Source organism: Scomber japonicus, chromosome 22 (genome assembly GCF_027409825.1).
Source record: "Scomber japonicus isolate fScoJap1 chromosome 22, fScoJap1.pri, whole genome shotgun sequence".
NCBI lineage: Eukaryota > Metazoa > Chordata > Actinopteri > Scombriformes > Scombridae > Scomber > Scomber japonicus.
This window is the reverse complement of record NC_070599.1, coordinates 10,204,176-10,222,686: the sequence shown is the minus strand read 5'-3', so window position 1 is coordinate 10,222,686 and position 18,511 is coordinate 10,204,176. Positions and strand designations below refer to the sequence as shown.

Genomic DNA, 18,511 nt, shown 5'->3' with positions numbered 1-18,511 from the left:
ACCACTGGCAGGGTTAGAGCCCCATTTCCTTGGCAGATCGTTAGATGACTACTAATGTACTACTGTTGAGAAATAAGGTGGTGCTGTACCTGAGAACAGGCCAGGAATAGAGCACATAGAGAGAAGGTTACTCAGGGTTTACACGTGTTAAACTTGGAGTGGCATCAAATACGTGTGATATGTTTACACCTTTTAAATATGTTATTCTCTTTAGATTTTAAATTATTTCTATCCTAAATTTGATCTTTATTGACCAGTTACTTCTTTTCTACCTATGCCATTTTCTCTAGCTTATTGTCCCTCTCTGGCCCCACTCCTCCCTCTTCCCTCTCCTCTCGCCGGAGTCCAAAGGTTACCTACTGTCATCAACTTTTACCATGTTGCCAAAGCGGCAGCTCAAACACACTCTACTAAGTGCACACTGGCCCTCTTTCTCACACAGCATGGCAGACCAAAGGTGCACTCGGAGCAGCCGCTTTTATCAGCTTCTCACTAATGGTTTTCTCCTGACTGACATTATACGGTGCACACATGCACAAACGCACATGCACGTTCATTTGTGGTGAGGACAGTGTGTAGGAAGAGTAGCAGACTAAATGCATGTGTGTGTGCCCTTTTTAGATTGTGATTTTTCAAGAGGTGCTCATTAGCTGGTGTCTCTCCATGTAAGGCCTCAGCTTCAGAGGGTGGTCCATCCATGTGACATTATGGTCAGGTAATGAACGTGTTTGTCAGAGGGTCAAGGCATCTGGAGGGGGTCTGGACAAAGACGCCTCAATCAATTCAGCAGTGGAAAAGGTTTCAAGGTGTTGGAGGGAGACTGAGCTGAAGAAATGATTGACGTGGAGAGAGAAAGAGAGACATGAAAGAATGAAAAGAAAGCACAGCCAGACTTCAGAGGGTTTCTACACATGGTGGTTAATTAGGGAGTGGCATGAGGTCCAATTATAAGCCCCTTTTACACAGCCTGATCAAGGCGGGAATGTTGGGCCGTTATTCCACCTCAACAGTCAACACTAGACAGACGCTGTTTTGTTACACATCATGCCAATGATTGTGGAGCGCCGGCATGCTATCTAAAATGTCACACATGGGGGTGGCATTATGTTGACTTTGTTTGGTTCAATGTAAAAAAGCAAAGCTGGCATAATGGAGGATTTTCAGTATAGTGGGAGCTCTGTTTAAAAGGGGCTACAGACCTACCACCCACCAACATGCAGAAAACACACCACAGGGTGTATGTTTATGGTAAACAAGATGTGTCTGTGACTGTGTGTGTGTGCGTGTGTGTGTGTCAGTGGAGGGCATGCACTAATGATTTCCTGCTTTCCTAAAATCTTACCCTTAATTACAGCAGGAAACTGAAGTGACCTCATGTGCTATTAAACACCTTTTACAGGGAGGGTTTCAATGACCCTGAACACGAAAAAGTGGATGACGGCAATGAATGATTGTGAATGATTTCCAAAACCCAAACATTTAATTAACAGTGATATAAAACAGAAAAAAAGCACCAAATTCTGACATTTAAGAAGCTTGATGAAAGACTAAAACCAATTCATTAAAATAAAAAATTAAAAAAATGATCGAAAACGACGGAATATGTATCAAACTGAAAGAGGGAGTGAATTATGGAGGGAACAATGGACAAAGATGGAGAGGAGTGTTACATAGATGTGTGTGCCATGCTGAAAGACGTTCCTAGAAAGCAACTGTCAACTATGTAAAACTCAACTGGCAAAACATGCAAATATATCTGACCACAGCGATGTCTGTGTGCTCATTCTCCTGCCTGTGTTTGCTTGAAAGATACATGGGGAATGTTGTCATATTGTAGATCACATGAGCCTACAGGTCACAGTGTACTGTATGTTTTTGTGTGTGGTCACAGTGCAATTCCCCAACTAAAGCAAAGCAGTGTGTATTTACATTGGATATACCCAGAATAGGTGTAGTGGGGAGAGAGGAAGAGCTAGTGACAGAAATTTTAAAAAAGTAGGTGGGAGGTTGAGAAATTGAAAGAAGCCATTCGCTCAGTCATGGTTGGAAATGGTACTTTGAATGACATTTATAGAAAACTCAATCCTCTAGACTGCACTTCAGGGTCATAACAAGTCCTACTTTGGATCTGAGTGCCAAAACTGTCAAAATCTATACTAACTGGTGCAAAGTGGAGCTCATTTACAGCTCACAATGGACCAGGCTCATACTTAAACACATTTTTTTTCAACTTGCCAGATGATCACCACTGTTCCAATAGGCATTTTGAGACATATGAGATGTTGACCAGAGCAGGCAATAACTCTTTTGTGTATTCTTAATATTGCATATGAAAAAGAACCTGATTTCAAACCTTGCATGGACAGAAGAATGTTCAGCTTGGTTTATATGACAGAGTGAAGGTCAGGAAAATAAGCTCTCTCAGGATAAACTTTAGGACTGTAGCACTTACTTATTGGAAATCTTTCACCAATTATGTTATTTGAAAGTATTTGAAAGTATGTGAAAGTATCTTTTCTCTGTGTTTTGCATGTTTCATCATAACAAGCATGTTTTGAGTGGCTGGTGGTTAGCAGGTATTTACCCATGACCATCTCTCTGGAATGACCCGGTGAAAAACAGCATGAAAACATATTTGTCATCACACAGTTAACAGTAGAGCAGCAACAAAACATTGATTAATTGATTGGTTGATTGCCAAAAGACGAACAATTTATTTTAGGTCATATTTTAAGAAAAATGTCAAAACTCTCTGACTCCAGCTCCTCGAATGTGGATATTTTCTGGTTCATTTAATCTGTTTTAATAGTCAACAAAATATTCTGTGAGTAATGGACTGTTGGTTGGTTTTATTTGGGACAAAAAGAAGACATTTGAGGATGTCAACGTGAACTTTGATCAACATTTTATAACATTTTATGGATCAAACAACCAATTGATGAATCAAAATTAGGTGTAAAATAGCAGTGCTTTCCATCATATAGCAGACATTATGTTCCTTAGCAAACAGCTGTCATGCATGCTACAGTGGACTACTTTTTTTTTTGCATGTTGACTACAGGAAAGCCTACCTGGACTTTTAAACAATAGGCTTATTTGCCTCCATTACCCAGGCCAGGCATTTTGATTTGCAAATGTTACATATGCATTGAACAGAAAGGACAGTTGTCTCTGTTGCTAACGTTGGAGTGTGCTTGTGTTTTTAGCCCTCATAGTAAGTTGTTTTTTTTGCAGTGGAAACACTCCTTTCAAACTCGGACTGTTTGCACTTTGTATTGTATTCATGTTCTGTTGTTTCAGAAAATCCAAGCTAGCAGACAGAAGATAAACAAACATTAGTCATAATGTCTTCAGATTGGAAAGCTCAGACTACACTGCAAGTTTAAGAAATATTCAGCTGTGACATTTGCGGCATCAGATCAGCAGCTGAAAAGAGCATCTGACATCAGGTCACAGCCTTAAGATGGTAATCTTTCCGTGAAATTGGAGTTGTACAGTTTTCCAGTGGTACCAAGAGTAAACACAGCGCGCCAGTTCAGTCTTTTATACTGAAGAGAGGGATGCACAGTTGAAGTTGAAGTTAAAATTAAGCTGTCATGCTTTCGCTGGGTTTTACATGAAAGCACTAAAGTAATAAAAGTAGTCTCATAAACAAAAGTCCAAAAAAAAAGAAGACTAAATTTACTGTTGCTTATCAAGGTCTCAAGGTCTCATGATGTGGTTGGACACAAGACTTTGATTTCATGCACTTTTCTTCTTCTCCTGACCTTGTCTTTTGTTTTTTTCTTTTTCAATCCTCACCCTTTCTTCTAATCTAATTCTAACCTAACTCTCTTTTCCCTCTGTCCTTCTCTCAATACAAACACCTAACTTTTCCCACTAACCCTTTCCCTGTTAGCCCACCTTGGAGCCTAAACTCAAGGTATGATATATGATATATCAGTTGGGCAATATTATTGACTGATATTGTCCTATTGCAGATATATTGGCATATTGGTGTTGTCCGATTAGTGTGCTTATATATAGGCAGCATTTTATGTATATTTGATATATATTTATTGTTCTAGATAGCCAGAAATAAAGCGAGAGATGGTGTGTTGAAGATTTTTCCAAATGAGATATTGGTCAGGCTGTAGAATGAACAGTACATTTAACAGGGAATGAGGCAGAAGTCTGTGTTAAGTTTGATATTTTGGGAAATCCTCTTATGTGCTTTTCTGGCTATAGATATACGCTCAACATAAAGACTTACTATGGTGACTCCAAAAGTAAAAGTAAAAAAATCCATTAATGTCAAGCATGAGTTTTATATCAGTGAGATAGCCTTTTATGGAGCTCTATAAATTAACTGTCTAATTTGTCTTTGCTTCACTGTCCCAGTTCATTGAGGTCACTGTGAAACGTATTAGCATCAGTTCATTTATACTGCAACTGTGTTTGTTATGCTGACTTTGAAGGCTTCAGCCTTGAATTATTGTTCATATGCTCAACATTTGACTGCTTAGTCCATGTTTGCATATTTACTCTATGTGCTCAACATGAACCTTTGACCATCTACGTATGAGCTTTGTTAAAATTTGCTCCGCTCCACATTAGAAAATACCTTCTGTATGTGGTCAGCGGCTTGAAGTTTGTGCGCTGTGTTTTTGTAAATGTATTTCCTCTGATAGTATGTCAGTGGGAAAGTTTTCTGTGGGTTGCCAGGCACTTTGCTCTTCTCCCATCTGACGTGATGATGATACTGATATTGATAACATGTGTATATGAATCATTGGTCACTATAATAATAAACAATGTGGATCATCATCTTTGTTTCCCAGGATGTCTGGACGACATGTTTGTCTGTTAGGCCATGAGGATGACCGCCCACCACTGCAATTACCATAGCTGTGTGTGTGTGTGTGTGTGTGTGTGTGTGCGTGTGTGTGATTGCATGTGTTTGCCTTCATGGTATCTTACGTATGACCCCGTAATGATGATGCTAATGACATGTTGGTGCTGGTCCCTGTGCCATCATTATGCTGAACATGAATGAGATCTTCATGTTGGCCAAACTATGTGGTTTGCAGCATCAAAACAGCCGTTGCATGACACGCGTGCACAAACACAGTATCCCTGTCTGTCTGTCTACAGTCTCATAATGGTAAGGCGTTGTAAAACCACATCTACTACCACTCCTGCCATTAACAGCTTATGTCATATCACCCATCCTTCTTAGTTGCCATGAGACTTCTATAAAGAGTGAGGCTTCTGCAACAGCTGATAACACCAGAAGTTAGCTGCTTTAAGCGAGCCCACAACTCAAGGAGTATAAAATGTGTAGTTTTCAGAGGCAGTTGTACTAGAGCTTTTGCCTTCGTCCACAATTTTCCTATGGTAACTAATCAAAAATACTTCCCCCACATTACTCTATCATGATTATCTTTTGAGCATGTCTCGCTAGTTTTCATAATTTTGCATTAGCAAAGACTATTATAGCCTAGTTTACTGTAAAAATGACCGACTGACTGCACTTTATGAATACCTGCCACTGGAGCACACAGTATGGCCTATTGTGCTCATATCATTTCAATAGATTATTATGCATTGAATGTCTATTTGAATGAATTTGAATGACATTGTGCTCACTGTTGTCAAAGCATGACATGTAGACAGGTTTTAGATGTGTTGTAAACATCCACAACTTTGTGGTTCCAATTGCACCGACCATATATCCCTTACATGTGCGAAACACAGGTGTGCTTACTACCTGATTGTCTGACATCTGTCATCTGTTTCTACTGCATCCTGTCCCGTTTCTACATTTACTGCAGTTATAACGTCTAGAAGTGATGACCAGAACTAAACTGCAATTTTCCTTTAAGTGGCTTCAGCAGCTACTGGTTATAACATTGAGGCTCACTTTATCTATGTATGTGCAACTCTGTGCGTGTGTGTGCGTGTGTGTGCGTGTGCGTGTGAGAGGTAGATGGATATTATTTTGTGTGTCTGTTCTCTAATGGCTCTATTTCTGTTTTTGTTTAGGAGCCCAACAGCGGGCCCCCCACCTTGGTAACACTGAGAGTTGACCCAGATGGATTCTTTCTGTACTGGACTGGAGGATCCAACCTGGTGAGAGACACACACACACACACACACACACACACACACACACACACACACACACACACACACTGGTTGTTCTTAAATTAGGCCAATTTGTTGACCATCTCGCAAATAACATACAAACACAGACATGATCAAACACAAATGGGCTACTCTGAAACAGACCACAATGGATTTTTAATGTACCAACATCAGTACCAGTATGAATATTATAGTTATGTGTTACTTTATGTCCACCACATGGCTACAGCCCCTCTACTTTCAGCTCTCTTTCTCAGTTCTTGTCTCCTCCTCTTCTCTTTTTGTGTCTCTTTGTCTCTTACTGTGGTTTTATCCAGTCCATTAGTTCAGCCAAAATGGGATTTCATCAATTTGTCCCGCTCATGTTTACCTCCTCTTCCTTGTGGATGTCTTTGTGGTTTTCATCCATCTAGTCCACCCGCTAATTTCATTCCATTTATATATCTATAGTTCCCAACAACCATCCTCTCCTCCCTATCTTTGGTGACTGTGCGTAAGCCATTAGTCCAGTCATATTGGATTTTACATTTTGGGCATTTAGCCGACATAATTAGCCAGAAGGAATGAGTCAGCAGGATGTGGTGTTTTTTTAGAAAGATATGTGCTCGTGCAGTGTAGATGTATTGAAGGTGTATTATTTTAATGTGCATTTGAATATCAAATGAATAGTAATTATGTTAATGAGGAATTTGTAAAAATGTTCATAGAAAAAACCCCATAGACAAAGCAGCCTGTATGTGTTTTCTCTTTTTTTCTTCCATCATCTCCTCTCTTCCTCTTAATCTATATTTATATTCCTTTTATCCTTCCATTTGTCTGTCCATTTACAGATATAGATATATATGGCCCAGTCAGAACATTTTGTGAGGCCTCTTGGATCAAATGACATTTCAGGGCAACTCAATTAGCTCCCCACTTCCCCCACCCCAATCTCTCTCTCACACTCTGTCTCTCTGTCTCTCTCTCTCTGTCTCTCTCTCTCTCTCACTATCTATCTATCTCTCTCTCTCCCCTTCTGTGTTTTTCTCCTTCAGTCTCTCCAACACACCATCTCTCGCTTTATTTCTGGCTGTCTATTTATCCAAAAGGCATGTATGGAATGACCTACTGATAGCCAATATTATCACTGCGTTGTGTCATGTTTTGGAGTGTGTGTGTGTGTGTGTGTGCGCGCCTTGTGTTGTCTGTTCAAGTGTGTGTATCTGGGCCAGAGTACATGTCACTGTCCGTCTGCACGTGTGTTTGCATGTGTTCATGCATTCATGTAATACACAGAGACTTTAAATACTCAGTTTTATCCCGGTGTCTTGCTTGTGCATGTGACGGCTCATGCGTGTGTGTGTGTGTGTGTATGTGCGTGCGTGCGAGAGTGTGTGTGTGGTATTGAGATAATAGGCCGTTTGTCGCCTGAGGTGCAACCGTGACACTGTTTAGCAAAGAGTCAGACCGCCAGTCATTAAATCTTTTCAACATGATGATGAAGCCTCTCTTACACGCTGGCTGTATTTGGTTTTAGAAAGACACGCAGCTTGAAAGAAGAGGTTAATTGGTAACATCCCTTAAATTTGCTGTAGAATGACAACAAGTTTGCCGTAGAGTCACAAAAAAAGCAAGAAAAAGAGAACAGGAAATGGAGACAAAAACTGCAGAGGCAAAGCATCATCTTCTGAATCCCTCTGAGCGTGATTACAGAAATCTAAGTGAAACATCTCTTAAACTGACTGTGATATGTTTGCTTACTTGTGTGCGGCCATGCAAATCATTTCATTTTCATATTGCTGTGTCAGATTGTATCTAGAAACTACAAAGACAACTTCCGTCTGCTTCCCTGGAAATGTTGTGAGAGAGAAAATAAAAAAAAAAGAAGCAGCACCAGTGCCACCTCATTTGCCTTGTGTGTGCCGCAATGTTTGGCTCGTCTCTCTTTACTTGCAGCTTTTCATATTTGTTAATGTTGGCGTGGCTGAACTGGACCGTGGCCACTATTCTTACTTCAGGAGCCGAAATGCTGCTCTCTGTTGGCCTTGACCGCAGTAAATGGAACGCATTAAAACATCTAGACAACTAAGGCCAGTCACAGACAAGTATGGCTATTAATTAGGCATGTACGGTAGACAGAGAGAGTCAGAGATTGGCATGAGCTTGATAATGGAGGTTCATTTAATGTCCAAAAAGTTGCACATCAGTAATTTAATGTTCTTTTTGTAATACAGTATGTCAGTGTACTTGTCAATCAGAGTGTCTCACCGCTGCTGTGATGTCTGTTTCTTCAACATTTCTGTGTATCAAATTTCGGCAGTGACGCAGGTTTAGATCTGTCTCAGAACAACAGGACAGTAGGAGTGAAAAACCTGCTAGTCGGCTTCTCCTCTATGTCTCCTGAAACTTCCCTACCCTGATCCAATGCGAGAATAAGCACGCCTGAATTTCTAGATATACAACTAAAGTCTTATTTCAAGGTGACTGGGATTTCAGCTTTCCCGAAGTGAAGCTTTAATTCAGCTTTGTGGCTCCCCCGGAGATTTCCAACCGGAGCCGAAAAGAAAGAGGACACTGCAACACAGATATCCAGCTATTATTAATGAGATCAGTTAATACGTTTTTTTACACAGATGACAAGGGTATTCTGGTTGGAACCCATTTCTCTGAATAGCGGTACCCAAAATATTTGATCTCCAGTGCAGTTTTTTATTTTTCGCTGCTCTGCTCTGCTTATTACTTAAGATGTCAACTGAGTTTTCAGCTTCGTCTGACGTCTGTTGCTTGAATTTTAGGATTCTTTCCTTTCAGTTGTGATCGAGACCTATACGTGCATGCTTTGGGGAATTCAGGGTGCCGATGATCAGCGAGTAGAACTGAATTGCGGCTCTAGCTGAAGTTATTTTTAGCATCTCCGCAAAGACTCGCAAGGACAATTACAAGTGTGCAACCCAAAAGTGTCACAATAAGTTTTGTGACGACGCTCGACTTCAGAGAAGAGGACGGAGGTGAGAAGGACACAGCGATGACGTTGCATTTTTTTTTTTTTGAGGAAGGACAAACACATGGCATGAAAGCTCAGTCCCTGTGGTTTTATCCTCAAGAGCACATGGAGGTTAAAGTTAAAGAGGAATAAGAACTGAATGTAATGTTGGGCATTATAAAGAAATAGAATATACATAAATTGTTCTTCATAGAGGATAGTAATCATAGATTGCAGATGCTCAGACAGATGTGCAACACCTGAGCAGCAAGCAAGTTGATTGGTTGATACAGCTCCTGTTAAAACGCAGGTGTGTCATGGAAAAAAGCTCCTAACCATTATAGTTAATATCTGTTCAAGCACGTTTCAGCCTTTTTTCTTCTTCTATCCATCATCCTTTTTATCCTTCTACTCTGAAATCTGGTTTGTCTCATTCCCATCCTGCTCCTTTTGTATATCCATCTGAATGTCTGCCCTTTCACCTTTTCTCCAGATATTCGTCTTGGCTTAGTCCTATATCCTGTCATCTGTCCATTTTCTGTCTTCCTGTTAGGCCTAACTTTTTTCCTCCTTTTAGGAATCTCTGCCAGTTATGTTTCATCTGTCTCTTCCTTGACACCTTTTCTTTGAGACCATTTCCTTAATTCGATCTTCTTAGCTTGAGAAAAATGTTCTTCCTGCTCTACCAGTCTGCTTTATCTTTTTTTCTCTATCTCTCCAGAATAATCTTCAACATCCCTCTTCCTCTCTCTCTCTCTCTCTCTCTCTCTCTCTCTCTCTCCCTCTCTCCCTCCCTCCTCCCTCTATCCTTTCCTCCTGTTTTCCCCCAGTTATCTTTCTCTCTACATCTTGTGTACTGTTACAAGTCCTCTGACGTGTGTGTGTGTGTGTGTGTGTACGTGTGTGTGCGTGTGTGTGTGTGTGTGTGTGTACGTGTGTGCATGTGTGTGTCCATCCTCAAGTGCCCAGAATTTCCCATAAAGCTTGAGTCAGTGGCGATAACAACCAACTGTTGCTGACAGATACATGCACGCACACAAGCACATCTGCACACACACATGCACACAGTGGCTTGGCGGTGAACGGAGGCAGACACACCCCTCATGCACCAATTGTCACTATTTTTCTTTCCTGTTCACTCACTGTCCTTCAGTCTCTCCTCCTTTCTTTTCCTGGCTCTTTAAATCGCTGTCCACTATCTGCACATTGAGATAAAGCTTTTATTAATATGCTCTGAAACACATTTCTGCAGCAGCACTCATGTGATTTATTACCAGTATCTTCTGCCTGGGCGCTCTGCTTGCATAAATCGAGCGGCGTACACAGGAGTTGATTTTAGTAAAAATATTTAAAAGTAATGAAAGCAAGACTCACTAACATAACCTCCAGGCCAGGCTGAGTGTTAGTGTAACATAGCTGATACTGTTTGATGTAGCACCTTGAAGAGATATACTCCCACATTACTAATTTATTCTGTCACAAGGCAGGTTTGTTCCAACTGGTAGCTTTAATTAAACAGTGCATATTTCACCAGTTACCAAACATAGAAAAGTTAAAACTGCTCATGTCCGGCAGCTGCCCAGAGTAGACATGATTTAGACCACAGAAACCCTTTTTTTTTTTCTTACAGGAAAATGTTTCTAACATTAACGGTCTCCTGTTGTGTCTGAGGAATCTAAGGAATAAAAACCTGCTGCAACCCCTTCAGTGACCTCCATGGTATCCAAGTTAGGAAAGCTAATACCTCAACCGGTGTTCTGTTGGGTTCAGTCCCGCTGAGGTGAAATGCAAAGTGGATGCCAGTAGCCGACGGTTACACAAGACCCACACCCACATCCCAAATCCCACATATCTATTACAACATACAGTATGCTTGCAGACACCTGCTAATCTCACTTTGTGTGTCCTTTTTCTCCTCTACCTCCCTCCTTACATTTTCATTACAGCTGGCAATCCATCATATTGATCAACTAAGTTTATTAAAGGATTACTCTGTTAGGCTTGGAAGGTTACGCTTGGCTGTCGTCATCTCAGATTCACAAGAATCCTCAAATCCTCCATGGAAACTCCTGCAACCTAATCCCACATTTCTGCCATTGAAAAGCCTCAATTCAGGTTAACAAGGGGGTGTGAATCTGATAGATGACAGATACAGATGATGACCAATTAAAGGAAAAAACAACATAAAGGTGTTGGGTCACCACAATCCTCCAGAATGACTTCAGCGTGTTGTGGCAGATATAGGTATTAAACTAAGTGTATGGAGCTCTGCAGTAGGGATGAATATTGTTCTTTCAGTGGATGCACTAATGAGTCCAGAACCTCCCATAGGTGTTCAGTTTGGTTGAGATCTAGTGACTGTGAAGGCCTCAGCATATAATTTCCTATAATTTCCATTCTCGTCCTCTGTGGATGGGGGAATCTCTTCCTATCAAAGCCTTTAAGTCAAAATTGATCAATCATCAGTTTTATGTAACAGAGCATGAGAGGACATTAACTGTTAAGTATTGTACCATGCACTATACCTGCATTTGTTATATTTCTTGTTGAACACAGGATAGATTGTCAGCCTGTTTTGAGCCACACCTGCCGAAAGTAAAAAAGCTCTTAATTGCTCTCTGCTTCAACCATCATCAAGAGAAACTCCCAAAAAGAAAGACTCATTTAAAATATGTTTTAAAGTTAAAAGCTAACCCTCTGTAAGAGGTCTTGTAAATAAAAAATCTAAGTGGTTCAATCATTTTTAGTTGTAATACTCAGGTGTGTGTGTTTCTAGCACGTTTAACTGGTGCTATATTGCAGTTTATAATTCTACTTTCTTGGCTCTGGATTGGTTTCCCATTTTACTTGTCAATCAAACTTCCTTCTAACACTTCCTTCACTGGATGCTAAACGTGTTACAGAGAATAAACAGGACATGAAAATGTGACGTGTTTCAGAGAACAAGACACAGTGTAAAGCCTGGTCTCCACTGTACAGCCAACCTGTGCTAAACAGGCCAGATATTATTCATGGCACCTCCTTTCCCTGTTCAAAAACATTTCTGCAAAAATTTTCCACACGGCTTTTGCCAGCACAGATGATTTGTCAGCTAAAATATAGTTTCCAATAAACGAACAGAAGCGTTTTGATATAATGCTGTTGAGCAGATCCGGGTGGAGTGCAGCCTCACCTGCCACAGCAGGATGATCTGAAATGCACCTGGCACAGCAGCTAATCCTCCCCACCGCTTTGTTTTACTTGGGATGTTTGGCTGTTACCCTGTTTCTACACTGCTAATCCACCTTCAATTTGTCTTTCTCTCCACCCTTTCCTTCCCCATGTCTCTCTGTCTCAGGGCAGCTGGTAGCTGTCAGGCACATGAGGCAGAAGTTGTTCTTCTTATATAAACTGAAGGATGACATTTCCTCCTTCTCTGCTCTCCATCTTTTCTTGCCCTTTGTCTTCCGCCTTGCTATCTCCGTTTTCTCACCATCTCAGTTTTTTTCTTCTATCTCGCTCCTTTGCTTCTTCTCCTTCTCCTTTTCCTTCTCCTTCTCCATCTCCTTCTCCTTCTCCTTCTCCTTCTCCTTCTCCTTCTTCTCATCAAAGCATGTTCTCACATAGCCCCCTTTTTTCCCCAGAGTTATTGCCTCTTAATTTCTTGCAACAACACTTCTAATCTCCCATTCTCTCTCTTGGCGTGGGAAAGTGGGCAGGAAGTTGCTCAGACAAGGAGATGGGGGTTTGGGGGAATTTTGTTGCCCCCTCTTCCTTCTCCCCCGCTCCTCCTCTTGTTCTTCCTCCTCCTCCACATTTTCCCGTTTCTCCAAATTCTTCTCACTGTCCTTCTGTCCATGCTCTCCCCACCCCACCCCACCCCACCCCTCCTCCCACTCAAAGATGTACAGATTGTGTCAATAGCATGACAATAGCACCTGAGCTTTCAGACATTTACCCCCAGGGATGCAAGCACAAAACACTAATTTAGCTGCTAACGGATGTAAATTGATTTCACATACTTGGACCAGATTGAGGGGCGGGACACACACACGCAAACACCCACAAGCCGTAAACAAACACTGCTTTAGTGTTACCTGTGAGGTGATTTTAACAAACACGCCAGGGAGCTGCCTCAGAATCACCAGAGTTGCTGGAGGTGTGGAATTGAGTGGACGCGGCGACCAGGATCATTGTTTCATTTTCCACTATTGATTAATGTGTTCATTTCTTTTGTTTTGGATTATTTGTCCAGAGAAATAGAAATCGACTCGCTTACACACGTGTTTGCCGAGAGTTAGGTGAGATGATGATAGCGGGGAAACTGCTGTTCTGGCTTCTGGCTCCAGCTCCATAGTCACCATCTAGACATAAGAGTGGTATTGATCTTCTCAACTGATTCTGAGCAAGAAAGCAATTGTGTTAATTACAGACTATTCCTTTAATGGATAGAATTTCAGCTGACATTTTCAACAAAGATTTAGTATAACCGATCTAAAGATACTCAATTTACAATGATACACAGAATATAGATACAATAGAAAAAAGTTTATTCACACTTTTGATAAGCTAGAAATATAAACACATATTTAGAGCTATAACCAACTGTGTGTGTGTGTGTGCGTGGGCGTGGGCGTGGGCGTGGGCGTGGGCGTGTGTGTGTGTGTGTGTGTGTGTGTGTGTGTAAAAATGAGCCCGCTGAATTGTTAGTGGCACAATTGTTGGCAGGTGTAAATACAGATCTATCAGAGATTGGCTATGTGGCTCAAGTCAAACATCCACAAAGAATTCTTAAGGTACAGTGGGTTTACATAACACACACACACACACACACACACACACACACACACACACACACAGAGACACACACATGTACTGTGGGTCATTTCTTTTGGGTAAACACCCAGTCAGTGGATCACAGGGGAAGTTGAGTGTGCCTGTCGATAATGTGACAGCTTCCTCCTCCTTTCTCTTTTCTTTTGGTTTCTGTATTTCGCTCAGTCACATGTTTGATTTTCTGTTGACATTATCTCTCAGTGCACATGGCGGAACGTTCTTAATTTTCTCACTCTCTCCCTCACTCACACACACACATACATACATACATACACACACACACACACACACACATACGCTGCACCGCTGTACAAACACACACGCACACATAAGCATAGAAATGGAGTTTTTCATCATATGAAGAACTGAGAAACCACTTAGTATCAAATCCATTGTATGTAGATGCTTCCTCCAAAATGTGTGTTCCTATTTACGTGTGTATGTGTGAGTGTGTGTGCTGTTTTTCTCTCTGCTTAGCTAATGAAACTTCCCTTTGTGTATATCAGCAGCAGGCCTGAAAATCCATGCAACTTTAAAGGATTAGTCCAGTTTAAACAAACCTGTCGCTTAGCCAGACTTATTAGAAAGTGAAGGCAGGGGGTTAAATTATTTCCAAAAACTGTCCACTGAAAACATCCCTCACTGTTTAAAGACTGACTCTCTGCTTCAACCTTCACTACCAGTTCTTGCCGCACTTGTTTGGAGTGTGCTCACTTTCTGTATTTCTTCACTGAGAGGCAATTAGCAGGTGATGCTTACAGTATTTACTCCTTATTTAAGGTCCAGGCATCAAAGTGCTGTACTGTAGACATAAAGCGAATTAGTGTACTTTCAAAATGTTGGACTGCTCCTTTAAACTACGCCTCTACTGTCTTCCTGTGTTCTCCTTTTACTTTTCATGTCTTGTCTTTCTGGGAGTATTTCTGTGTGCAGTGGGCGGCCACACATGCGTGTTTGTGCTGGAAGTTCACCCCCACTGATCTATGTGTGTTTGTGTTTTGTGAGAGATTGATGATCGCTGCAACTATTTTTGTAGTGTGTGTAGTGTGTGTGTGTGTGTGTGTGTGTGTGTGTGTGTGTGTGAGTGTGTTCCCGCCTGTACTTATATGTACTTCAAGACATGTGCTAATACTGCTTTGTTTATATGTGTGTGTGTGTGTGTGTGTGTGTGTGTGTGTGTGTGTGTGTGTGTGTGTGTGTGTGTGTGTGTATTTTATCGATGCTCCTTTTTCTTTTTTCTTTTTCCGTCTTGTAAATGATGTTTTTGCTCGCTCCCTTCGGCATTCGTCATCTTTTCCTCTTCTCTATAGATTTTGACATTTCACAGATTAGGGATGAGAGTTTAGGCTTTAAGTGGCTACAATGTAAATGTTAATATACTGTCCCTCATGTTTACTCTCTCTCTGCATTTGCTCCCACCACGGACTCTAGAAACAGAAATACGAAACAACTGAATGAGGAAGAAAGAGTGACACGAAGATAAACTGATAAAGAAGGGGCGGGGGCAGTAGGGGAGAGTGTGATCCTATTGATAAACACAAGAGGAAATATTACGAGGTGACATAGACGCAGAGACAGAGTTATAAAACTGCCCCATGCTTCACAGCGATATTAAGTGTCCCCTTCCTTCTCTCTCTAAACACCTTGTCAACTCTCCCATCCCAACCATAAAACTTTTTGACATTCTCTTTGTTCTGCTTCTTCACTCTTTCTGTCTTTTAAATCCATCTTCTGTCCACTATGTCCTCTCCTCTCCTCGTCGCCGACTTCTCAGCTCTGATTGGCCAGTTGGGTCACAGCCAAGCAGTAGAGGGTGGAGACGCACGCTGTCTTGGCAATGTGCTCGATAGTGTGTATATGCTTGTGTGTGTGTGCGTGTGTGTGTGTGTGTGTGTGTGTGTGTGTGTGTGTTCAGGAGGATCAGTTTCCTATATGCCGTCATCATGTGCCATTTGATAGGAGCCGTGATTGGTCATTTGGTCATTTGAGACATATTTAGCTGCAGTGATCTTTTAAATGCACACGCAGGCGCGTCACAGGAAAGGAGTGGCGCTCTCGTGATTGTTTTGTTGCCCTTTCATATTTCACCAATCTGGAGAAAATGAATGGAGGTGAGTGGCAGGGGCAGGAGGAAGGAGGGGAAGTGGGAAGTCAATCAGAGAAATGAAGGAAGGAAAGGAGTCTATGTGAAAGTGTATGACGGCTTAATCAAAGTGCACGAACACTTACTGTACCTGTGATTAGCGCCTAAATATAGACTGACCTATTAAATACTGCTGGATCAAAAAAACACTTAGGAACGCTAGAGCAAAACAACAAAGTGAAGGCTGCTGTGTAAGAAAGTATCAATGCTATTCTCATATCTGTAAATGTACGTCTGCAGCTTCTCCTTCAGGACAGAAATAACAGATTGGAACAAATGTTGAGGAGTCAAAGACAAACTTAGATGATTAGAAACCTGGATAATGTCAGAATCATATATACAGAGAGTTTTATAACGAGATTTCTTCAATGATGTAAACACCACATCTCAAGAAGAGCCAAAAACCATGATAAGACTCAACACTGAGCTGCTAGTTTACATGTAAACATACTCTATGATGAATTGCCTTATTTGTCAGGTAATTAATTAAGTCAGTGGATTTGCCAAAAACAAGCGTTCCTGTCTTGTTATTACATTTGTTGCTGCTGCACACAATGCATAATATCAAAGTTTAAAAGTACATACAGTACATATTGTACTGTTCTGGTATTTTAAGATTGAACCTTTCTGGCTTGCAGTCAAACACACTGTAGCAGAGAGTGACGCTAATTCCCGGAAATGTCTTTAAAGTCGACCTTGGAATTAACATGTGAAAACAGTCCGATGAGTAGCTGCTTCTGGAGCATTTCCATCGTATCACATAATCTTCTTCAGTAGTTGGACGTTGCAGAGTTGTCACAATTCCATTTTTGTTCAGAGTGCTCATAGATGTCTTGACTTTAAAGCTGAGGTTCACAGCTCATTCTTGATCTGGGAAAGAGCAGCTGAGAAAACAACCTCACCATAAGGTCCATTTAGTGGCTGAATCTGTACCCAGAGTTGCATAAAGGCTAACTAAATAAATAGTGAAAGTTTCATCAGATTGTAAGATAGCCTACACCACTGCTTGTCTGTAAGAGATTGGATCAGTGTGTCTGTGGTTGATTAAAGAAGATCTATAACATAAGCAGTGATGATTTTGGTACGGCCTCCATGAAAGAAGGAGTATGATTAGCTTCTTCAATGCTTTATACACTAGAATGCATTGCTGTATATGTTTGTTTTGAGTCAAGGGTGGATTACAGGGATAGATAGCGGAAGTACAGTTTTAGGGACTGAGCGCGGAAAGTTCAAGGCAAGTTACTAGAAGGGATGTGGGAGTGTATTCTGGGAAATGTAGGAAATCACTTACTATGGCAGGAGCACTTGCTGCAGGCTGAGGGAAAGTTCTTCACTCCACCAAAACACAGTAAATTAGAGTAAATTATAGCAGTTTATCACAACATGACTCCTGGAAAACTCTCACCCGGAGTAATTTGGAGCCATAATGAGCCTGCAGCCAGAGTCTGGAGTGATAAATGGAGTGAGCTGTGTTTGGGTTTAACACTAAGATGAATGGATCGGTATAGCTGCCATGACTAGCTAAATATTACACACTGAAACACACACAGAGAAGCACGCTAACTGAGCAGAAGGCCGGAATATGTTAGGAATGTGCTCTCAGAGATGACCGACCTTCACACGGGCACATGCACCCTGTCGTGTGCTTGGATACACAACTATGGGCAAAAACACACACGTATCAGTTCACCCGCTTTTCTGATCACATGGTAACACATTTGTGCTCGTCCTGAGTGACAATTCGTTCGTGAAGAAATGCTCAGGCTTCTGTGTCACATGAATTTAATGTGTACTGACTTGAAAGCCTTTTCCACATGCACACACCTACACACACACACACACACACACACAAACACACACACACACACATACACGCACACACACCCTGTGTTGCTCAACAGGTCAGGATGTTTCACAAGTTGGAACCTGCATGTCGAGGATATGCCTGTGTACATATTGCTGCATATGTGTGTGTGTGTGTGTGTGTGTGTGTGTGTGTGTGTCTTCTCAGGGCTAGTGATACTAGCCAGTTAGAAAACGTTAACTGTCAGAGACACACACACACACACAGGCGGGAGACAAAGTTGTAGTCTCATTACTGTGGTCTCCAAGGAGTCACCATGGTAATGGTAGAATGAAACCACGGCCTGTGGGAGAGGAGGAGGTTGTGCGTCCTACAGACCCAGAAGCGGTTTATTCCCCCAGGAACTAAGTTATTCTCCACAGGCCAATCAGAGGACAAATTTTGAGACAGAGTTTATCCCCATTGGTCTAACACTTTTGACCTTTTTTACTCGTGGCCAATCCCAAGGGAGTGTGACAGTTTGCAGGGTGATGACATCACAGATAGAATAATGTAACGAAAGAAGGACTGAGGACGTGACGTTTCTATACCAAAGTCCAGGATAGTGAGTTTACTTTTGTAGAGAAAATATGAGTCGAACATCAGACAAGTAGACCTTTCA

The 18,511-nt window shown here is 41.4% G+C and overlaps 1 protein-coding gene across 2 annotated transcripts in view; it reads left to right on the top strand.

Moving 5' to 3' along the window:
• Positions 1 to 18,511, top strand: part of plcb3 (phospholipase C, beta 3 (phosphatidylinositol-specific)) — a 60,110-nt gene that overhangs the window by 21,988 nt on the left and 19,611 nt on the right. For both annotated transcript variants that reach the window (XM_053342913.1, XM_053342912.1), the window contains one exon: positions 6,025 to 6,111. In XM_053342913.1, coding sequence (XP_053198888.1) covers positions 6,025 to 6,111 — 87 coding nt within the window. The remainder of the gene's footprint in view (positions 1 to 6,024; positions 6,112 to 18,511) is intronic.